Below are 21,374 nucleotides of genomic sequence, written 5' to 3'. Positions count from 1 at the left end.
CTGCTCTCCTCACCACCCAGACCTCAGGATCGGGTTGGGCTTTCCCAGCTTGGCAGTGAGTTTATCGAGTATGTTCTGCAGTCATGCCCGCAGGGACGCACCGGGCTTATCAGCCAATCTGACAGTGCAAGACTGCATCTGGGTTTTTCTAGGCAGCATCCCCTTGGTAAAAATTGCTTCCAGTGGTGATATAATCTAATCCTCTTCTGTGCATTCACTACCTTTGGCTTTTTAAAAGAATTTATGGTGGCTGTTGCCCTGCTTACACCTAAACCAGGAACCTGGACACTCCTTGACACGGTGACTGAGGCCATCGGAAGTGAAAGGGGAGCCCTGGGATCAAAGAGGTGAGAGATCAGGGGGAACACCAAGCCTTCACCAGAGGCTCCAAACCCAAATGTGAAGGCTGCCCGGTGAAGCCAGCAGGTAACGTAATCCAGTGGGGGCAGAGGGTGAGTCGAACGTGTGCTCCTTCTGAAAGGGCATCCGGTGCCCAGCATCAGCTGACAGGTGTCACGCTTCTAATCAGGCCCAAGGTTGTCAGATCTTGAGGTGTTTTTCTAAGAGGATCTGGAAATCTAGAATCTGATGATAATTCTCCTGATTGGATTGTTAAATATTAATAGCGGATTCGAACCTTGTTAAGCCCAGGTGGGTCAAAAGCAAACAAATCAATCCTGTGACTCTCTTTTGCAACCTCTTCTCTTTATATTTGCAAGTAAATAATTTTTAGAAGAAATGCACCAGGACAGAAAGATGTGGTCAGAAGCATTTTTATTTTCAGAAGTGTCCTGCATCGTTTCCACATTTGTGAGAAAGCCTCTTGGAGCCAGGGTGTGGACAGAGCTTGGAAATGACCATTTTTAGGCAAGATCTGTTTGAATAGCCCCCTTTCTACTTTTGAACAACAATTTTTGCCTTTCCCTATGTCTGTTGTCTGTTGGATGATGCAAGGTCTCCCTACGGGAGCCACAGACAGCAGGCTGGAGCAGAGTTTCTGTACAGACCCCTGCTCAGGAGCAAACACTACATCTTTCCTTCCCATCCAAGAAAGCATGGGGGGCCTACATAAGTGAGAATGCTAAACATATGGGAGTGGCCTTCCACTGGCCTTAATTAATTTTTTAAAAGTAAGTTTATCACAAATAATATTCTACCTATCATTAGCAATGGTTCACGTGTGACCAGTTCACAAATCTCAGGACAAAGTGGTTAAGAGATGTTTCAAAAAATAAAAATAAATAGGGTATGTTGCTAAGCTTCTCAGTAGACCAGCACTCCCTATCTTTGGCATTTTCAGCCAATGCATGATTGATTGCAGTGATGCCCCCAGTTCACTCACTGTTATGGGATTGGTTACAAGGACCTTGGAAATGTCACCAGAGACACTTGGACTCTTGAGGAAAGACAAAAGAGGTAAAAGACCATGTTCTCCAAAGCAATCAGTGAGTCTGCACCCAAACATTCTTGGCTCTCTAACTGGCAACCGGCTGTCTGAACTTGAACTGCTCTTTGGATCATGTGAAGTCAAGACCCACCCACCAGCATAAACCAAGAAGGAAAGCATTTGCTGTTAGTATTCTTTGCTCCATGGATTGATCCAGAAGATGCAGAAACCAAACACTAGAGCTTTCCCTGTTACCTCCTAATTTAGAATGATCTGTTCCCTTTTCAACTGCCTCAGAAAATGAAAATTCAAGAGGTGGGAATAGAAACCAGATTCAAGAAAGAGGAGCGAGACAAAGAGGTGCCTGGCAATCTGATACAGCATGCCTCTTGGGGGAAAGGTGTCTGGATCTCAAAGGCGGACTATCACAAAATGAGAGCAGAAGCAAGTCTATTTTTTTTCTAGGTCGCCACTGGGAACCAACCTAACCTATTTACAAGTGGTCTCAGGGGAGCTCTCTTTAAATAGCTATCTTGTCACCATCCTTTTCGTCATCTTCCATGATCACTTTGGGTCTCTCGTCCCTGAGCAGTGTCACACCTGCAAAACAAAGCACCGATTTGCAATTAAGTGCCTCTAATGAAAATATTAGACAACCTTCCAGCGCAGACATGGCGCACAAGAGCATGGCAACCCAGAAATCCCTTAGCATCTGCGGAGCTAAATGTTAAAGGTGCAGCCCGAGTCAGGGCTCTGGGTGCCTTACTTGGGCTGCGCAGAGGAGCTGTGACTCAATGAGCCACCATTCTGGTGACCAGGAGATGCTTGACCTGGGAGTCAGAGGCAACGTTGACCTCCCAGTCTATGGTCTGCATTTAAGCCTGCAGACCAGGAAGACGAGAGGCAAACAGGCTTTAGAATCCACCTGCTTTGGACCTCTCATTCTGCCACTCCTCCATTCTGGGTTGAGCCAGATAACACTTTCACACTTGAGTTTTCTTGGCTAGAAAAGGAGTGCCCTGATACTTATGTAAAGGGTTATTGTGCCTCCTGAACGAGATACACAGACAGTGTTGAGCCACACCTGTGAGCCCGAGTCCCTTTCTCCTTTCCCTTCACCCGGGCTAGTTCGGTTCCCCTTTCAAAGGAATGGGTCAGCAGCAGGAAGTCAGAATTAAATTCGTTCTTCTAACACCTGGGGAAAAGATTGAGCTGGGGCTCCGGACATGTCATTCCTAAATGTCAGGACCGGTGGGTGAGAAAGTTTACAAGGTTCAGAGCAAAAGGAGAAGTTCAAGGAAGTGCAGTGAGTGCTCATAGAATTCTGTGGCTTCAATTTGAAAAAGTTGTTCTTCATTTTTATTTGATTTTCTTTTTGGGGATGAAAATATCCTTTCTTTTTGGAAATTTTAGGAGCATCAGATGGTTGTTTTATTAGCAGCCTTACTAGGCAAAATTCAAAACTCTCCCTGTGTTGGGCTCCAATATAGTTTAGGTTTCAAAAGTTTACTGGTTGTTGAAATTCAGAGGACTGAGCACAGTTTTTTGGACTGATCAGCCGAGTGAAGACCATCCAAGGAGGGCTGGGTGGCTCTGCTCATTCTTTAAATTATGAAGTAGGGCCATTTTAATAAAAAGACAATGGAAGCTATGATCCAAGGCGAGTCCTCCATGATTTCTGTCATCCTCTCCAGCCAACCACCACTGCCTTGCATTGCCCCCACATTCTCACAATTAGAGACCTTTCCATTCATTAAGCATTTCACAAAGATCTAAACATGAGGGTAGAATGCTGTGCACCACAAGAGGCCTTTCTACAACACTGGACTCCATTCAACAGTGGCAAATTAATGAAAACTATGTGTTGATCTTAATGACTATTCATTTGATTCAGTTCCTAGTTTGTTCATATGGGTTCTTCACCAATTAGGTGATATTTATTGGAGGAGAAAAACAATTTCAAGAGTCTGGTTGAAACTGAGGATTTTGCATAAATCACTTCTGAAACACAGTGGGAGATATTTTCTCTTCTAACAGCTGTAAGGAGGTTTGGATTTTTATTTGGAATTAAGGCTAGCACGGTAGGAGAACAGGAGTAAACCAATGCTAAGTCCCCAATCTTTCCATCCTATTTCCTTGATATCTTTTCACCTTAAGCCAGATTTGAGTTGATTCAAAGTGGGCAACAGTATTTAAATTCCAGATCCCAGGGCACTTGGTTGGCTCACATGGTTAAGCATCTGCCTTCAACTCAGGTCACTGTCTTTGGGTCTTGGGATAGAGCCCCATGTAGGGCTCCCAGCTCAGTAGGGAGTCTGCCTCTCCCTCTGCCTCTCCCCCTGCCCGTGCTCTCTCTCTCTCTGTATCTCTCCGCTAAAATGAATAAATAAAATCTTAAGAAAAATAAATTCCCAGATCCCAGTCAAATTTCTGATTATTTGGGGTATCCTTGAAACCTAGTCAGATGAGCATCTGGGCCCAAAAAAAAAAAAAAAAAATCCTAGGATTTCAGGGAAGGGAGGAGCCTGTTTAGCCATCAAGGTCAGCCCTTCCCAAAGTAGGCTAGGCTTTCTACAGGGACAGAGGAGGTGATTTCAAGTGGAAAGTGAACTAGCATTTGTATTGGTAGAATTAAGCATTCTTTTTAGAGGCTGAAATCAGTGACTTTTCTATCCTGATGCTTCAGATCTGCAACTTTGTTCCTTTGAAGATAAATGAAGTTGATATACACGGGTCTGTGGTTTACCTTAGTCCTGATCCACTGTTCTGTGGGCAGCAGAGATGTGTCATTGAAGGAATATACACTGCAGCCAGAAAGTTTTGCCCTCCTTGGTTGCCATTTGACTTTAAGAAAGTCTCTTAACCTGTCTGAACCTCAGTTTATTCATCTGTGAAACTGGAGAAAAAAAATAAATCCTATCTCCCCCAGGGATGACGCTGCCAGGTAGACATAGACCAACATTCTACAATGCTTCCAGCACACTTTTACATAAACCTCCAGTAAAGCATGTTTCACACTGTAGGAATCACTGGACAATACAACCACCCTCCCTACTGAACCCTGTGGTTCTTAAAGGATATTCTAGCATCTAGTGCAAGGGTTGGGGTACAGTAGAGGTTTGGAAAATGTCAGTTTCTACTCTTCCATTCTCTTTGGAGGAGAGTTTATGGAATTTGGCTCTTTGTTAGAGCCTGCTATGTTTTTAAGGCCAAAGCTTTCAGTCCCAGGTCTCTAAGGGTCAAGAGTTAGCCTTGTAGCAAGGTGTTTTAGGCCATGATCCCATTCAGAGCTGGTCACCTGCATTACAGATATATGCCTCTGATCTAAGGGAACTGGGGCTAAGACACCTCCTATCCTGCAAGCCAAAGCAAAGAGAACACTCTATTCCCAGCAGGACAGAGAAGGTGTCACTTTCAAAGGACACAACAGTCCCCTTTCACCAAGTATATTATTGAGCTTTGATATCCAAATATTCATAGCTCATGGGCCAGTTTTCCAAAAGGCTTCTCTTCAATGCTTCTGGCCTCATGATTCTTTACTTTCTCTGGTTCCCTTTGCCACAGAGCTTAACTAAAGACTTCTTTTTCCTTTAAGCAGGTCTCAGCTACTTGGATCTTACTAATCACAACCCAGTGAACTCTGCCATGTAGTCGCCAAGATGGGGGGCCCTGGCAAATGTGGGCCAAGTTGGGAACAAACGTTGGGTTGGCAAGGAAGCCGGAGATGACTTCTCACTGAGGAGCTGCCTGGCAGTTGGAACCTGTCAAATAAGCTCATTAACCTAGGGGAATGAAGGTAGTTAGCAAGAGATTTAGAAGAGAGAGATAATCCTTGTCCAGTCTTCACTTGCCAAGGGCTAATGAGAGGAGACGTCTCCAGAGTGCATTTATCTGTGAGTTCCTCTCAACACCCTTATTAGAACCAATATGAGTCTCTCTGAACATCTGCCGAAGGCTCTATCCTTATCAGCTTAACTAGCATTTCGATTACTGCCAAATCTTTAGATACTAAAAGGCTCTTCAAAAATAAAGTGCTTCAGCTAATATGCTAATAAAAGATACAGTCATAGAACACCATCTATAATTGCAAATACAACACAGAGATTTGCTGATTCAAGGAATTCCATAATGTGGATAGAGTCCATGAATATATAGCCTCCCTCTCCAGCTCTGTGTGCTTTGCTGCTCTCCTAAGATGTAGATATTGGGATGCAGGCAGCATCCACGGCCAGATAAATAGGGCTCAATGTTCTAGGAAGTCCCTTGAATCAGTGGGTTTATATGGAAAAGTAAAACCTGCATCTAAGAACATTCTTACCTTTAGAAATGATTTGAGTAATCTTAAGGAATAGAAGGTTGAGGGGAATGGAGGGAAACTGACATTTACTGAGGACATTAAAAAATCCAGTATCTGTGCTAAGTGCTTTATGTGCTTTATTTAATTATGTTAACAATCCTGGAAGACAGATTTTATGGCCCTCCTTTCAGAAAAGGATGAAATGAAGGAGGCTTTTTTGTTTGTGCTAATTGCCCAGGGTCACAAAGCTAGAACGATTAGAACCAGAGATCAAACTTAGACCTTCTTGCTGTGTGCTAAGGTGACTCTCTGCCCGTAAATATTTTTGTTCTACTACCAAGTCTTCCCCTAGGAGGACTTCAACAAAAACAAATGCAAAAATAGGTAAAAAATAAAGTCTCCCAATGAAGAACTTGTAACTGCAGAATTGCGATTCCAATAGAATATCAAACCAACAGATACTTATTGAGCATTGCTATATAGAAGGGACTGGACTAGATATCAAGGTCAATACTAGCACAGTTCTCATGAATTCATCAAATGTAAGTCAACGTTAAGGACAGCTATGATAATGGCAACAAAAGCCATGAAGGCCATACTGAAAGAGATGACAAAATCTTGGTATTTGCATGCCTATGTCGACCACAGAGTTAGTTGAGAATGGAAAGGATTCATTTTGGACTTGAAGGAGTCTTTTAGCAGAGGCCTTGAACTGGTTGAGTCTTGAAAGGTGACTGGAACCAGGACAGAAGCAGAGCTTAGGGGGGAAATGTGTGGTGTGTCAGAGGATCAGTGCGGGTAGGAATGTATGTCGCTTATGAGAAGCTTGTTTGAGGCAGTTCAGACCCTGCCACTTGGTCCTCAGTCCATTTCTCCAAAAAAGTGCCTCCTCAGGCCCCATGCCTCTTTGCCTGGATCTGCTCCACAGAAATCAGTAACCTTGTCTGCACCTCTGGCACCTCTGACTGCCTATTCATGATGTCTTCTTCTTAGTCTTCTTTCATTTTTTTCTTTATTAAATAAAATAATGAGCAAACATAGTTCTATAACAACAAAATCTCATCTCCTCCCAAAGTGTCCCTTCTGGAGTGCCATTAGTGCCGAAAGTCCCAACTATACCACAGTACAGTGAGAAAATGCCCACAGGAGACACAGACCTGGCTTAGTGCCCCAGCTCTGCCACTCACTGCATTTGATCTTAAACATAATTTGGTCCTTTTACCTGTCCATCTAATCATCTCATCATCATCCAACCAATCAGCCAAGAAGCTATCCATCCATCAATGCCATCTTTCAGTTTCTTTATCTGTAAAGGGAGTTAATAGCTACTTTTCTTGCATTATTTAGCTGATTTAAAAAAATTCATGAGACATACCAACCTCAGTATCTAATATTTAGTAGGGTCTCAGTAAACACCAGTACATTTTCTTCTCTGCCACCCACCTCTAAATACCTATATAACACACACACACGTGCGTGCACACACACACACACACACACACACACACACACACACAGAGTCTAATGATCTAATCATGAGTGTACATGTCTTATTCCCTAACCTCCCCATAAAATTGTCAGGGAGAAGACTACACTTCACATATTAGCTGCTGTATAGCTTTGGGCTGTGCACAGTTTGGCAAGATTTGGGGTTTGATTCGACACATATTAATATAGCTTTTATAAAGGCAATACTTTCAGGATTAAAAAAAGTAAAATCTTGCCATTTGCAACTGCATGGATGGAACTAGAGGGTATCATGCTGAGTGAAATAAGTCAATCAGAGAAATACAATTGTCATATGATTTCACTCCTATGTGGAATTTAAGAAACAAAACAGAGGATCATAGGGGAAGAGAGGGAAAATAAAACAAGACAAAATCAGAGAGAGAGATAAGCCATAAGAGACTCTTAATCATAGGAAACAAACTGAGGGGTGCTGGAGGGAAGAGGGGTGGGGGATGCCACCTGGCATCACTGGGTGATGGCCACTAAGGAGGCACGTGATGTAATGAGCACTGGGTATTATACAAGACTGGTGAATCATTGAACTCTACCTTTGAAACTAATAATACATTATATGTTCATTAATTGAACTTAAATAAAATAAAATTTAAAAAATAAAATAAGTTAACATTTTTATTATGGGAGTTTTCAAAATAGAACTCTGTATTTGATACTTGCTAACATTCTGTCATTTTTGTTTTATCTAATTTTCTTTATTTTTGAGTATTGTAAAGCAAACTCCCTCTAACATTTCCATATATAGCTCTAACACTAAAAGCTTTTTAAAACCATAACTAAACTGCTATTATCATATCTGACAAAATTAACAATAAATACACAATTTTATCTAAAAAAAAAAAGATGATACTTTCAGGGATCATTTCTAGAGTTTGCTACTAAAGGTAGCTCTCACTATTTCTACGCCTCACTTTCTCTCTCTCTCTGTCTCTGTCTCTCTGTCTCTCGCAGTGAAGATCTGGTCAATACATCCAGCCAGGTGTCTTGGGAGATTCAGCCATCATTTGTAGGATGCATGATCCATGGAAGGCTGGGGAGGAGGAGATTTCAACTCTTTTCAAGGACTCACTGACATTTCTATTTCATTGGCTCAGTGGACCTGCCCAGATCTGCTGAAGCACAAGGAATGCTCTGAAACCCCCCCCCCACCCCATTTCCAAGTCAGTCCTTGGGGAGCTGCCAAGGAAGGTAAGCCTGAAAGGCAGCAGTAAACTCTTTAACCCCACAGAGTGCTTCTGGGTGACACAGGACAGAGGCCATGCCCGTGGTACCTCCAGATGGCTGGGCTCCTGAGCTGTTCCCATCACCCCCTGCAAATGCCTTGCGTCAGCTCTTTTACCTGCTACAAAGGGGGACACGTGCAGGGCAGGTGTGTCTTTTCTCCTTGGTTTTTTCGGTTCCAGGTCAGTGTTATGAAGAGCTGGACTCATCTTGCCTGTTGGGTGTCTCTCCTGAATGTCGTATCTTTTAATTAAGTGTTCTGAAAGCACACCTGCATGGTTAGGGGGACAGAGGGAGAAACACGGTCAAATACGTCTATCGTGGGATGTCTGGGTGGTTCAGTGGGTTAAAGCCTCTGCCTTCGGCTGAGGTCATGATCCCAGGGTTGCTCTCTGCTTGGCCCGGAGCCTGCTTCCCTTCCTCTCTCTCTGCCTACTTGTGATCTCTGTCTGTCAAATAAATAAATAAAATAAAAAAAAAATACATCTATCCTGATATGTAAGGATGATGCATGTGTTTTTGCACATATCCCTAGTGATGGTAGTCAACATAGCTTTTCAAACTTATTTTAATAAAAGCTTTTTTTATATTAGAAAATCATATCTATCGAATCTATGACACAAAGGGTTTTGCATGCCTGATTTTATTTTAGTCTCACAAAACCTGGAGGAATTTAATATTACTGCCACTATCACCTATCTGAGGAAGGCGAGACAAAGCACACATGCCCACAGTGACACAGCTTGCAGGGGGCCAAGCCAGGAAGCCAGCCCAGGTCTGTCCTCCTCCGAGGTCCATCCTCGTGAGGGTGGTGGATCATTTGCTTCTCTGCAAGCCATACGTTTGGCTCTTCAGTGACCTCCCTGCCTTTTCACTTCTCCCACACATGGCATTTCTCTCCATCACTTACAAACTCCCTGAAAATAGCCTCTTCTATATAACTTTCCACAATCCACTGCCCAGGCTGAGCTCCTGAAGTCCTTCTGGAAAAACCTCATTACAGCCTTAACAGCTTACTGCGTATTTCAGCCATTTATGTGTTTCTATTATTTCTCAGAGGACTGACGGTTTCTTCTCAGGAAGCTCTCTGTTCTATTTGTTTTGTCTCCCTCCAAGTGGCTTGTGAGTGGAGAGAACATTACATCAGTGGCCCGGAGGGAAGGAGAGAAGGAAATAAGAACACACAAAACTCTGGGGAAACAAGAGAGTCACATCACACACGAGGTTGTTACAGAGACATGTTAGCTGTTCCCCAGACCATTTTGCTTTTCTCCTGGGCACACAGCTGGGTGACATCTCTCTGCTGCCTTTGCAGTCATGGGACATTTGTGGGTGACTTTGGGTGGGCCAGTCTTCCACTCTATTCTTCCCCTTCCCCCCCAACCCCGCCACCTCTTCTACTTCCTTCGTCCCCCTGCTTGCTGGATGCTGATGCTCATGGTGACTTTGAATGCCATGTGCCAGTGAGGTCCGAACTCTCATCAGCTGGAGTCCCTGAATTACCATTTGGAGCAGAACCTGCCTCCCCAGCTTGCACTACTGATGGGTGAAAAAAAACCCTTGCGTTGTACCGCTAACATTTTGCAATTTGTTTTCTATAGCAGCTGACCATATTGTAACGAAGACAGGTGCAGGGATAGTACCAGTGCTTCAAAAACACCCAAATAGGTAAGGAAATCTTTCTAAGACCAATGTGATCTAGTGGTAGCGGCTCCCCCTCAAAGACATGCAAACCGACCTTCTTGTCCATTACCTGGTATAAAAGGTGGGATGTGCAGTGCTGGTGTATCTTTTCTCCTTGGTTTCTTTTGTTCTGACTCAACATTCAGGGCGACCTGTGCATTTTTTCCCTTTCTTGGCTTCTTTTTAAGATCACAGTCTTTAATGAGCTGGTCTGAAAGGTCATCTGATTTTGATAGGATGCAAAGAAAAAAAAAAGAATATAACATGAGTAGGGTTCACACACAAACTGGTTGGTTTCCAATTACTTGTAGAAGCCATTTGATCTGAAAAAGAAAAGGATTTATATATTTTGGGCTAGTCTACAGAGGACCTTCATAGTCTTGTACAAATGTATAGAATTAAACAGAAAACTGGAATTGTCTATGAGACTCCAAATGACGAGAGCTCTAATGGCTGGATAATCAAAGCAAAGAAGAACTTTAAAATACAGCTAGACAAGTCAGAGTGGGCTTGAGTTAAATTTCTGATAGAATAGCTTCTCTGTGCTAAATGCTCTTTAATATCCTTTGTTCAAGGCTTGCTCTCTTGAAGACTGCATGGGCTGGTGCAGAGCCATGCATGCTCTTTAGTCTTTGGGGAAGGTTCTCTGCAAATTCCTCACCTGCCTTCATTTCTGTGGCCAGCCGGGTCACACTGACCATTCACACTTGCCTTCAGCATTGGTCTCTTCATTCACTTCCCCCCTGGCTTTGCAGTTCTCCCAATTGCCCATCCTCACTCCAGATCCTCTTGTCTTCTTACTCAGCTCTTTACCTTCCTCCGTTCCCAGAGCTCATGAAGCTTGGATTCTGCATCATGTCCGTCAGATGTCAGTGTGTGTGATGAGTCCAATCTGATCACTTCTCGCCCGTGAGAGTATGTTCTCTGCTCCATCCAACTCCTCAATGCTTTGGGTGATGGCGTGCCACTTCTTTGAGCGTCTCTGTCATTGTTCTAGACAATGACACTTGTTTTTTTGTTTTTGTTTGTTTGTTTTTTTTTTAATTTCTTTTCAGCGTAACAGTAATCATTGTTTTTACACCATATCCAGTGCTCCATGCAATACGTGCCCTCCTTAATACCCACCACCTGGCTCTCCCAACCTCCCAACCCCCACCCCTTCAAAACACTCAGGTTGTTTTTCAGAGTCCATAGTCTCTCATGGTTCACCTCCCCTTCCAATTTCCCTCAACTCCCTTCTCCTCTCCATCTCCCCATGTCCTCCATGTTAACAATGACACTTGTTTAATCTATCGTGGTTTATCTCCTGCTCTTTACGGAGACTTCTTGGAGATTAAAGATTATATCCCTTTTTTAAAAAAATATTTTATTTATTTATTTGACAGAGAGAGAGATCACAAGTAGGCAGAGAGGCAGGCAGAGAGAAAGGGGAAGCAGGCTCCCTGCAGAGCAGAGAGCCTGATGCGGGGCTCGATCCCAGGACCCTGGGATCATGACCTGAGCCGAAGGCAGAGGCTTTAACTCACTGAGCCACCCAGGTGCCCCAGATTATATCCTTTTGACAATTTAATTCTTAATTGCCTCTCCCTCCCATAAATGCATCTTGAATGGATAAGTGGTATGGACTGATCTGAGTTCAATTGCTGACTCTGTCACTTATTAGTTCTGAGAACTTGGCCCTTAATTTCTAGGAACTTTAATATTGTCTCAACTTCTAAAGTGGGGATAATTTTAAATCAGTGTGTGTGTGTGTGTGTGTGTGTGTGTGTGTGTGTGTATGACAGAGACAGAGACAGAGAGAGATGACTACATTTGGTAAATGTTGAAAAGCAGTTGTTACATTTGATATATTTTAGATCCTCAAGAGAATGTTCACTCTGGTCATTGCTCACCCTCTAACCTTCTACAGGGTCCAAAGGAAGGTCCACCTCCCTGCCCTGTCTCCATAAGTCTTCCCAGTCTTGGGCGTCCTGTCTCATTTTCTGGATATCTGCAGGATTTTTGCTCACGTAGCACTTTTTCTGCATAAGTCTTCTCTGCCTTCTTTGATGACAGATATCTTGTGTTTTATCCCCTTGAAACAATTAATAAATATTTGTTGAATGTATGCTTGAATGAATGACCTCACGCATGTTATGAATAAGGATATAGTCCATTAGGGTTCAAAGAAACCACAGACATTGAAGCTGTCTGCCTTCTCTGGAAACTCACTATGGTCTGGCTACCGTCTGGTACATCTACAACTGTGAATGAATTGGGGGAAATTTAGAGATTAACTTGATCTTTTCAGCCCCTTCTTTCTTTCCTTCTTCCCTTCTTTCTTTTTTTCTTGGTTCTTTTTTTTTAAAAGATAGATTTATATTTTTATTTATTTAAAGATTTTATTTATTTATTTGACAGACAGAGAGCACAGGTAGGCAGAGTTCCAGGCAGAGGGAGAGGGAGAAGCAGGCTCTCTGCTGAGCAGGGAGCTTGATGCAGGGCTCGATCCCAGGACCCTGGGATCATGACCTGAGCTGAAGGTAGATGCTTTACCTACTGAGTCACTCAGGTGCCCCAGGTTTATTTATTTTAGAAAGAGAGAGACACAGAGAGAGAGAGACAGAGTGCGTGAGTTTCAGGGAGGAACAGAGGGAGAGAATCTTTGAGTAGACTCCCTGCTGAGAGTAGAGCCCAATCCTGGCATCCCCGAGATCATGACCTGAGTTGAAATCAAAAGTCGGGTCCTTAACTGACTGAGTCACCCAAGTGCCCCTCTCTCTATTTCTTTTTATGAAAATATTCATGTCAGTGTCTTTAAAGTGTGGAGGATTAAATGTGTCAAACCTGTTCACTTCAGTTTTGTGGGTCTAGAGGCAACCTGTGTCATTCATAATGTATTTATTTGACAAAAACTGATGAAACTCATCCTCTATGCCAGGCCTTGAGCAAGATTCTAGGACTAAAAAGACAAATAAGAAATAGTTCTTCTTGGGGACCTGGGTGGCTCAGTGTGTTAAGCCACTGCCTTCGGCTCAGGTCATGATCTCGAGTTCCCGGGATCGAGTCCCGCATCGGGCTCTCTGCTCAGCAGGGAGCCTGCTTCCTCCTCTCTCTCTCTGCCTGCCTCTCTGCCTACTTGTGATCTCTCTCTGTCAAATAAATAAATAAAATCTTAAAAAAAAAAAAGAAATAGTTCTTCTTTTCAAGTTGCTATGGTCTATTGGGCTTTATGCCTGGACAGTCCTTTGTTTTAGAAAACCCAATATACATGAGAAAACCACCGTTAGAAATACTTAGTAGCCACACATTATTATGCTTCCATCATCCAAAGATCACAGTACATAACCAAAAAATCAAATAGCATGATTCTCTTTAGCCATATTTAATAGTAATAAATATTTCCTTTCACCTAAAGGATTTGAATAAATCCATCCAATCATTTCAATTTAATAAACATTTATTGAGATCATACTGCATGTAAGGCACTGAACCATATGTTTTTAAGGTTACATATACAAGAAAAAAGAGGTAAGAGGGGACCTTAATCGAGTACCGCTTATGTACTAGATGATTTCACATTCTTTCGTGTAAAAAAATTTTTATTTAACTTCAATTTCATCAACATATACTATATTATTAGTTTCAGGGGTAGAATTTAGTGATTCATCAGTTGCATACAACACCCAGTACCCAGTGCTCATTCCATCAAGTGCCCCCCTTAGTGCCCATCATCCCATCACCCCATCCCCTAACCCCCCTCCCCTAGTTTCTTAAGGCCTGGCTGAAAATACAACTTGAAAAATTTATTGCTCCATAGCACAGTTAACTTCTCCCCATATCATACATACCATAGATGTTTGTTGAACGAATACATATTGCTCAGAATGGGTGCTGCCCAGCCGTGGGGTCTCTGGAAGTACAGGCTGGATGTGGACCTGTCACGGATCACCCTTCCACCCCAGGATACGACTCAATGCACAGTACAGGGAGCAAGAGATTTGCTACGATTTTGACTTTTACTTCCATTGCACTTTTTCCCCACTTTTGGAGAAATCCTGAACATAAACTATCTTGATGGCAAATGGGGAGAGGGGAGAGGAGGGGGGGAGTCATAACCAGGCGAGACATAAACAAAGGCTATGAATATGCAAAAAGCCCATCCATCAAAAGTCTGAGTGTCTCATTTTTAGAAATGGGTAGAGGCAGAAATGTTTCTGGTATTTTCATTACAAAGGTTATGCAAAAAGTCAGTTCTGGGAAGGAAACAGATTGACAATAAAGCAGAAAAAGGCTATTTAAAATTCTGTCTTGATAGGCAAAGAGAGATATTTGAAATATTTTATTGGCACTGCACATGGGGTGTAACTGTGCCGACAAATACTGGAAACAAACCGTGCTGCCACGTTCCATTTATTGCCTCAAAAATGCTCTGCCTGGGACTCCATTAGACCCCAAAAAAAGAGGACAATGCCTTTTCTCGCTTTTTCTAACTCTAATGAACCTCTCTCTAGTGCTTCCACTAATATTTACATGGCAGACCCCACAGAGTCATGGCTATTTGCCTGTCCATCTGGTGTTGGCCGTCACCAGAAGGCCCACATGATCAGGTTTCAGGGGGCCTCCCTCTGACTTGCCTGAAAACCCAATGGCAGAGGCCCCTCCTTTCTGACTTCTGCTACTGCCATTCCCACTGGAGCTCTTACCTAAGTGGTCACAACGAGGGTCTAGCTTGTCCAGTCTGTCTTCTGAGAGCTCCAATGGCTGCATTTGCTCAGTGGACATCATCGAAGGAGGTGTTTCTTCTCCAGCACTACGGAAGCATAAGAAACAAGCCTATTATTGTGTCCTCTGCTCATTTGTTCACTTGTGAAGTAAGTATATTTATTGAGCACTTACTATTGTGTTTTCAATTTAATCTTATTTTCCAAATCTGCTTCTCTTACTTACCTACTAGAAGCAGCTCTAACTTAAGATTTAAGTCAAAATAAATGAAACAACACACACAAACACACATACACACACACGGATTTGTTGGTAATTGTCATGCATCAAATGTTCAATATTTATCTTCTTTCAGAAGCACTGTGGGAGTTTCAGAATGAATACTTGTCAATTCTGAATTAGAAATGAGTTAGTTAAGAATTACAGAAAATCTTGATTAAATCTTGCTTATATTTTTCAATTGAGTTCTGTGTAATAAGATTATTCCTATTTCTCAGATGATGAAACCAAGAATCCGAAAACACAATTAATTTGTTTAGTCACATAACTATTAAATAGCCAAGATCCAAGTTACTAAATGGCCTGGATCCAAATCTAGTTCTGAAGACTTCCAGTAGACACGCAAGACTCTCAGGCAGTGATTCCACTGAACGTAAATTGAACCAAGCTTCTGGTTTTCTATCATTAAGTGCTATGTTTTATATGCACATATGCATTAAATATATGTAGCATGTATATAAATATTGCATTACACATATATAGCATGCAGTGTACACTGTAAAATAACTTCAAAGTAACGAGATTTCCTCCCTATCCATATTCCAGGTGGTAAAGTCATGCTAGGAAAAAAATCTAACTCTTGAAATGGATCCTTATTATTTTCTCCTTAGAGAGTTCTGACATTAGAGCAAGTCTGCTCCCCCCATTTTTCCTAAACCACAAATCCATTGAACTTTCCAGAGCTATTAGTTGTAGCCCTTGTCCAGGAGGAGTGGAAATCCAGAATGGACATGTGTCAGGTCTGAATGAGAAATGCGTTAGTTGAGACTTACAGAATCTGATTCTGTTTCTTTCTGATAATTTATTACTCATGTCCCATCACAATGAGAAGGCTTAGAGAGGAATAAGATTCAAATGACCCAAACATCCTTTTTTCTTAAGATTCCTGGATCACTGGTCTATGGATGAACACAGAGACCAATGGTGTTAACATTTTGAGTAGAATGAGTTCAACTCCGTCGTCTTCTGAAGAATAAGTCGGTTTTCTCCAGGAAGCCTGGAGGGCCTCTCCCCCTACCAGCTGAGATCACGGCATAGCAGATGGAGCTGTTCACAGGTTCCTTGACCCTGGCTTTTAGAGTTACTCTGAGCACACTGATTGTACTGAGTGACTTCAGCAGAAATCAATTCCGACCATTGTGTTAGTGTCTGTATAGAGACTGCCAGCTCCCCAGGAACATAAGGAGGTATGTGGCTCACTTGGGAGGCTCCCACCTGCTTGAGTAGAGGGGGGAGCTATGGGACCATCAGTCGGAATGAGTGGGCTCAATGCTGAGGCCTTCAGGAGAAGTGACAGCCTCAAATACAGCCTGTGCACCTACTTAGCTAATCTTCCTCCTCTTTGGGCAGAAAATCAAGAGCTCTGTCCTTGACTTTGTGCTGAGATATTTTGTGCTAGGTCCCCACAGAGGACCTAGTCAAAAAATACTCATTCTCCAGAAAGAAAGCGGAGGCTCAAAAAGATTGAAGTCACCTCGTATTAGTGCCATGCTCAGAGTCAGCATAATTGTTTGAACCCAGGCCTCCTGCCTCCTACCCTAGGTCCCATCTGGCAATGGTCCCCCTCTCGTTTTCTTCAGCCACAGTCAGCTCTTCTTTGTACTTGGGTCATATGGCTGCTTCTGTGTGCCCAATAGTGGGTTATTTAATCTGAACCTGAGTTTTGGGTTCCAGCGGATCCAGGTAAAATTTCAACTCTCTACCTAAAAAACTGTATGACTTCGGTGAAGAAATCTTTGGGATGTAGTGAGGGTGAATGGAGCCCAAGTACAATATAATCACATCCCTTTCTTCTTACAAGCGACAGCCGCTGTGCTAGAATGATCGAAAGCTAGTTCGCATCTTTGTGGTGCACCCATAGCTGGGCGCCCAAGGACGTAGGTCCCTTTCTGTCTCCCTATCCCATTCCTATCCTCCATTTTACTATCTGCAAAATAGAGATATCAGTATCTACCTCACCGAGTTACTATAAGGGTTAACTAGAACAGCTCCCTGCTTTGTACACTGCGCGTACTGAATCCATGACATTGTTCTGTAGCTGATGAAGGCCAGCTTGTATAACCAAAAAGTACTAAAGATAATCAAATCTTTCATTTTCATCTAGATACCAAACCACAGGAGAGCTAGGCTTCATCGGAGCAAAATAACTTTCACAGTACTGGACTTGAGAGAGAAGAGAGAGAAGCATCCCCCTAACAGGGGAGTCATGCCAGTGTCCGACGTCCCTGGACAAGGCAAGGGCCCACACTTTTCCCCCAAGATAGCACCTAGTGTCCACGGGGGAAACAACACTGGTTTAAACCAGTGTGATTGCAAGGGTGCCAGCAGCGGACTGCCCAGCCTCCGTGCGCTAGGGGGCTGAAAGATGGTTTTCAGATTGGGGCTTTTACAGCAAAAAAAATACTCTGAGCTGGGCAGGGGTGTGTTGGCCCAGGGGATTAGAAGAGACTTTTATGGTGGATGATGTCATTGAGCTCTTCTGGGCAGAGAAGTTGCACACAAAGAAAGGAACAAATACGCAAGGAGATGGAGGTTTGGTGTAGTGTCATCTTATTAGTAACTGTGGCTTTACCTGCCTGTTGAGCGTTAGTGTAAGATGACCCCGTCTCCCCACCCACGCACCACTCCTCTCCTCAGGGAGAAGGGCTGTGCTTGGTGAGTGAAAACACTGTTAGACGTGAGCCAGTCTAATTCTTGAACTAAGAAATGGAATATTTTGGGTCCTCCTGCGTGGCTCAGTTGGTGAAGCATCTGCTTTCGGCTCAGGTCATGATCCCAGGGTTCTGGGATCCAGTCCTACATTGGGCTCCCTGCTCAGACGGAAGCCTTTTTCTCCCTCTGCCTGCTGCTCTCCCTGCTTAATCTCTCTCTCTCTCTGGCAAATAAATGAACAAATCTTAAAAAAAAAAAAAAAAGAAATGGAATATTTCCACTTATGATTCCTGATCCTGCCCATGCTTTCCTTTCATTAATTTAGCTTCCCTACTCCATGCGCTGGCCAGAGGACCCTGCTCTGGTCATGCAGCCCAGGAAGATTTCATTGTCTCCCTCAGCAGATCTCTGTTCAGGAGCTTCTGAAACACTGGCTCTTTTTTCATTCCTAAATTCCTGGTCCCTCGGGTGTTCAGATTCCAACCAGGGGGCTAGCCCTGCCCCTTCTTAAAGATTTTATTTATGTATTTGACAGAGAGAGAGATCACAAGTAGGCAGAGCAGCAGGCAGAGAGAGGGGGAAGCGGGGCTCGATCCCAGGACCCTGAGATCATGACCTGAGCGGAAGGCAGAGGCTTAACCCACTGAGCCACCCAGGCGCCCCAGTTTAGGGCCGTTCGTACATGGTGCCTTGCGGGGATTGCATGAACTGTTCTCTAGCACAAAGGTTTGTGACCCTTTAACCTTCTCTTGCGGTTTCCTGTGTGCCTGGTGAGATCTCTGGATTTTAGCAATCACACAGTGACATATGTGGATGCGGTCGTGCTCCCCTGCCTCCCCCGGAAAGCATGTAGCTATGTGAGCCATGGGAATCAGGAAATTTTTCCTACATGACCCTCTTAAGGGGGGGGGTCACAGGAAACCCACAGTCACACCCACTAATTCCATAGCAAAAACATGAACATGTGCACCAAATGCCATGAATAAAAACTACACCAATGTTCATATCCTCTCAGCTCAGATCTTGCTACCAGATACATTTATGTTGAACTTAAGAACAACTAAGAACTTCTGGTCTTCAGAGTTTTTCAGATTTCTCAATTAGAGAATAAAGGATGGTGGGTCGGTATTCACTTTCTCGATGCCATTTGAGCGATGAGGAAGGCTTGGTGTAGCATGTGCAGGAGGAAAACCAAGCGATAGGCTTTCAGGGGTTTGAGGAGGTTTTCAGGACCCAATATTAAACTTTAGCAACTCCTTTTTTTTTTTACCTTCCTTTTCACAAGAGACAAGGCCCTTCTTCTCACAGAGAGACACTTGCAAATGCAAATACCACTGAGGGAGGGGCTACGGTAACTGACATCACACAACACACAGGTCACCTGTGCATTGAATGGCAAGAGTCACCCTCTCTTTTGAGAATAGGACCTGGAACACCAGGGACCTGGGAAGGAACTCCAGCAGAATGCAGAAGGATAGACAAGGCAGGGCGGCTGCTGAAGCTGAGGACAGCGTCGGGGGAGCCCACCTCCACCAGCACAGAGCCAGCTCCTGGTTTAGGGCAGGAGTGCCAGTTGCTCAGCTAAAAACATCCGTCAATTCAATCTGAGGTCGGAAGTGAGTCTGGGCATTTTGCCCTTCTTGATACCGAGTATGTTCCTTAGTTGGATGTTAGAATATGAAGTTTAACTCAAGGTCACTGACAGCAAGCATTTGGTGCAATATGGGATAGAAGCAAATGTTTGATTACCTGTACCACTCTCTAGCTGGGTGAACTTGGAAAAGTGGTATGCCCTCCTGGAAACTTAGTTTCCAAATCTGTAAAGTGGGCTGATGGTGGCTTTTCTCCAGGATTGAGAGTATTCACAGTACACTGTGTGTAAGGTTCCAGCCCAGATCCCAGCACATGCTGACCCTTCAAGAAGTGTAGGTTGCTTTGTTTGTTCTTTGCCATCCTCCCTTTGTGATTATACGATGTGTATATCTCAACTGAATCATTGGAACCATCTCCTTGCCCCATCTCTGGCCTTCTCTGAAGCTAGTAATGAGATCAGCGCGATCCAAGCTTCCAAGCTACAAACCAATGGGAGACAGCCCCCCCCAGCCCCGCCCCACTTTCTGAGTCTGGCGAACACGGTACTACTGATTGTCAGGAGCGACCTGACACTTGGCTTAGTAGTAATGAAATTCCAAAAAATTCTAAAGAATTTCCCCAAAGTAATCAATTCTGGACTTACTCGATGTAATAAAAAGTTAGAAGGTTATGACCACAGTCCGATTTGGTGTCTGATGATGTACAATTCATATCCACTGTCAAATCTCTTTTTAACTAGAGGATTGAATTCAGGTAAAAAAGTACTACATTTTAAAATCAAGTTTGTTCATTAAAAGACAAATGTGCAGTATTCCTCCTAGGAGTGACTCTTCCTTGAAGTAGGGCATGGAAAGGGTTTTTTTTTACTAAGCACACTCTCCCTAGCCTCCTTCACCTTTTGCATACACAGGTATACCAATGTTCCTCTGGAAACTTAGCAACTGAATTTTCAAAAATTCTGACTCTCACAGAATTCAGGACTCTACCTTCCTTAGAAAAAAATGTCTTGAGGGTGATAACTTTCCCTGTTCCCCATCTAGCCCCCCGCTTAACCTTGCTCCAGAAAGCACACTCGTGCCCCCACCCCCTACCCCCCACCCTTGCTCCACCAGCTGCAGCCCTCTTTGTCCCAGCAACCATAAAGAACCTATAACTTATGGGGAATTTGCTTTTCTTGCCATGAAAGTTCTTGGAGTAAAAATCGGAAGCACTTACCAATGAGTGCCGGCGCTGGGATGAGGCGAGAGATGGGGAGGGCAAGCCTTCTCCCTGAAGCTGGGCAGGCTTTTCTACAGCAGCGGCTGCTCCAGCTCCTCTTATCTAGGGACCAGCTGCTGCTGTTGCCATGGGGATGCTCCGTTTCACAGGCGCCAGGGCAAGGGGGATGGAGAGGGAAAGAGGACTGATCTCGCTGCCACTGTTCCCGACTGCAAGAACTGTCCGTTTCAAAAACACAATATGGAGTTGTGCTTTGAGTACCTAGTTTGCAAGGCTGGAGAGACCCAGACAAGCCAGCTCGACACTTTATTTAGTTAGACACTTTAATCTCTGAAACCACCCTATGTAGTAAGGTTTTTGGTGCCTTTTTTGGGAGGAGAAGGGGGCTGGTTTTGCAAATACAGTACATGGGGCACAGTCAGATTAAGTGACTTGCCCGAAAGGTACTGCTTAAATCTACTTGAGTTTAAATTCCAAGTACTTTCACTCACCACCTGGGCCTCCTGGAGTAGTATTGGGGTGAGAAGAATAGTAGCAAGCAATCGCTGACATTTACAGTAGGCTGCCAGTGTGCTAATCACTCTTCTTTACATCTACCAAATCATGGCCAGAGAAGCAGCTGTTCGCATCCCCATTTCACGGATGGGGCGCTGAGTTGATAAATCATTGCGCAAGACCTCTCTGCTAGTAAATGGTAAGGCCAGAGTTTAAGCTGGGCAGTGGGATCTAGAGTCCACTGCTCTTAACCAGTTTGCAATACTGCTCGCCGAAGAGAGCATTTCATGGTGAAGAAAGCAGCCCTCACTATCCGGGGTG

The 21,374-nt window shown here is 43.7% G+C and overlaps 1 protein-coding gene across 1 annotated transcript; it reads right to left on the bottom strand.

Moving 5' to 3' along the window:
• Positions 1-763: 763 nt before the first annotated feature.
• PPP1R17 (protein phosphatase 1 regulatory subunit 17) lies at positions 764-20,751 on the bottom strand. Its single transcript, XM_004762600.3, has 5 exons — positions 20,556-20,751; positions 14,798-14,904; positions 10,183-10,335; positions 8,548-8,700; positions 764-1,987 (listed from the first exon to the last, which is right to left on the bottom strand). Exons 2-5 carry the CDS (start codon positions 14,877-14,879, stop codon positions 1,908-1,910), a joined length of 468 nt encoding a protein of 155 aa, XP_004762657.1. The 5' UTR covers positions 14,880-14,904; positions 20,556-20,751; the 3' UTR covers positions 764-1,907.
• Between the last annotated feature and the right edge of the window lie 623 nt (positions 20,752-21,374).

This window comes from Mustela putorius, unplaced genomic scaffold (genome assembly GCF_011764305.1).
Source record: "Mustela putorius furo isolate JIRA1106 unplaced genomic scaffold, ASM1176430v1.1 tig00003845_pilon_pilon_pilon, whole genome shotgun sequence".
In the NCBI taxonomy this organism is placed as follows: Eukaryota; Metazoa; Chordata; class Mammalia; order Carnivora; family Mustelidae; genus Mustela; species Mustela putorius.
The sequence above is the reverse complement of the archived record's forward strand: the minus strand, read 5'-3'. Positions and strand labels throughout refer to the sequence as shown.

Coding starts and splice junctions, on each gene's coding strand:
- PPP1R17 (XM_004762600.3), bottom strand. CDS start 14,879: ATGATGTCCACTGAGCAAATGCAGCCATTGGAGCTCTCAGAAGACAGA. Junction 10,336..14,797: donor CCCTCGTTGTGACCACTTAG/GTAAGAGCTCCA, acceptor TATCAAAATCAG/ATGACCTTTCAGACCAGCTC. Junction 1,988..8,547: donor CGTGTCCCCCTTTGTAGCAG/GTAAAAGAGCTG, acceptor TTTGTTTTGCAG/GTGTGACACTGCTCAGGGAC.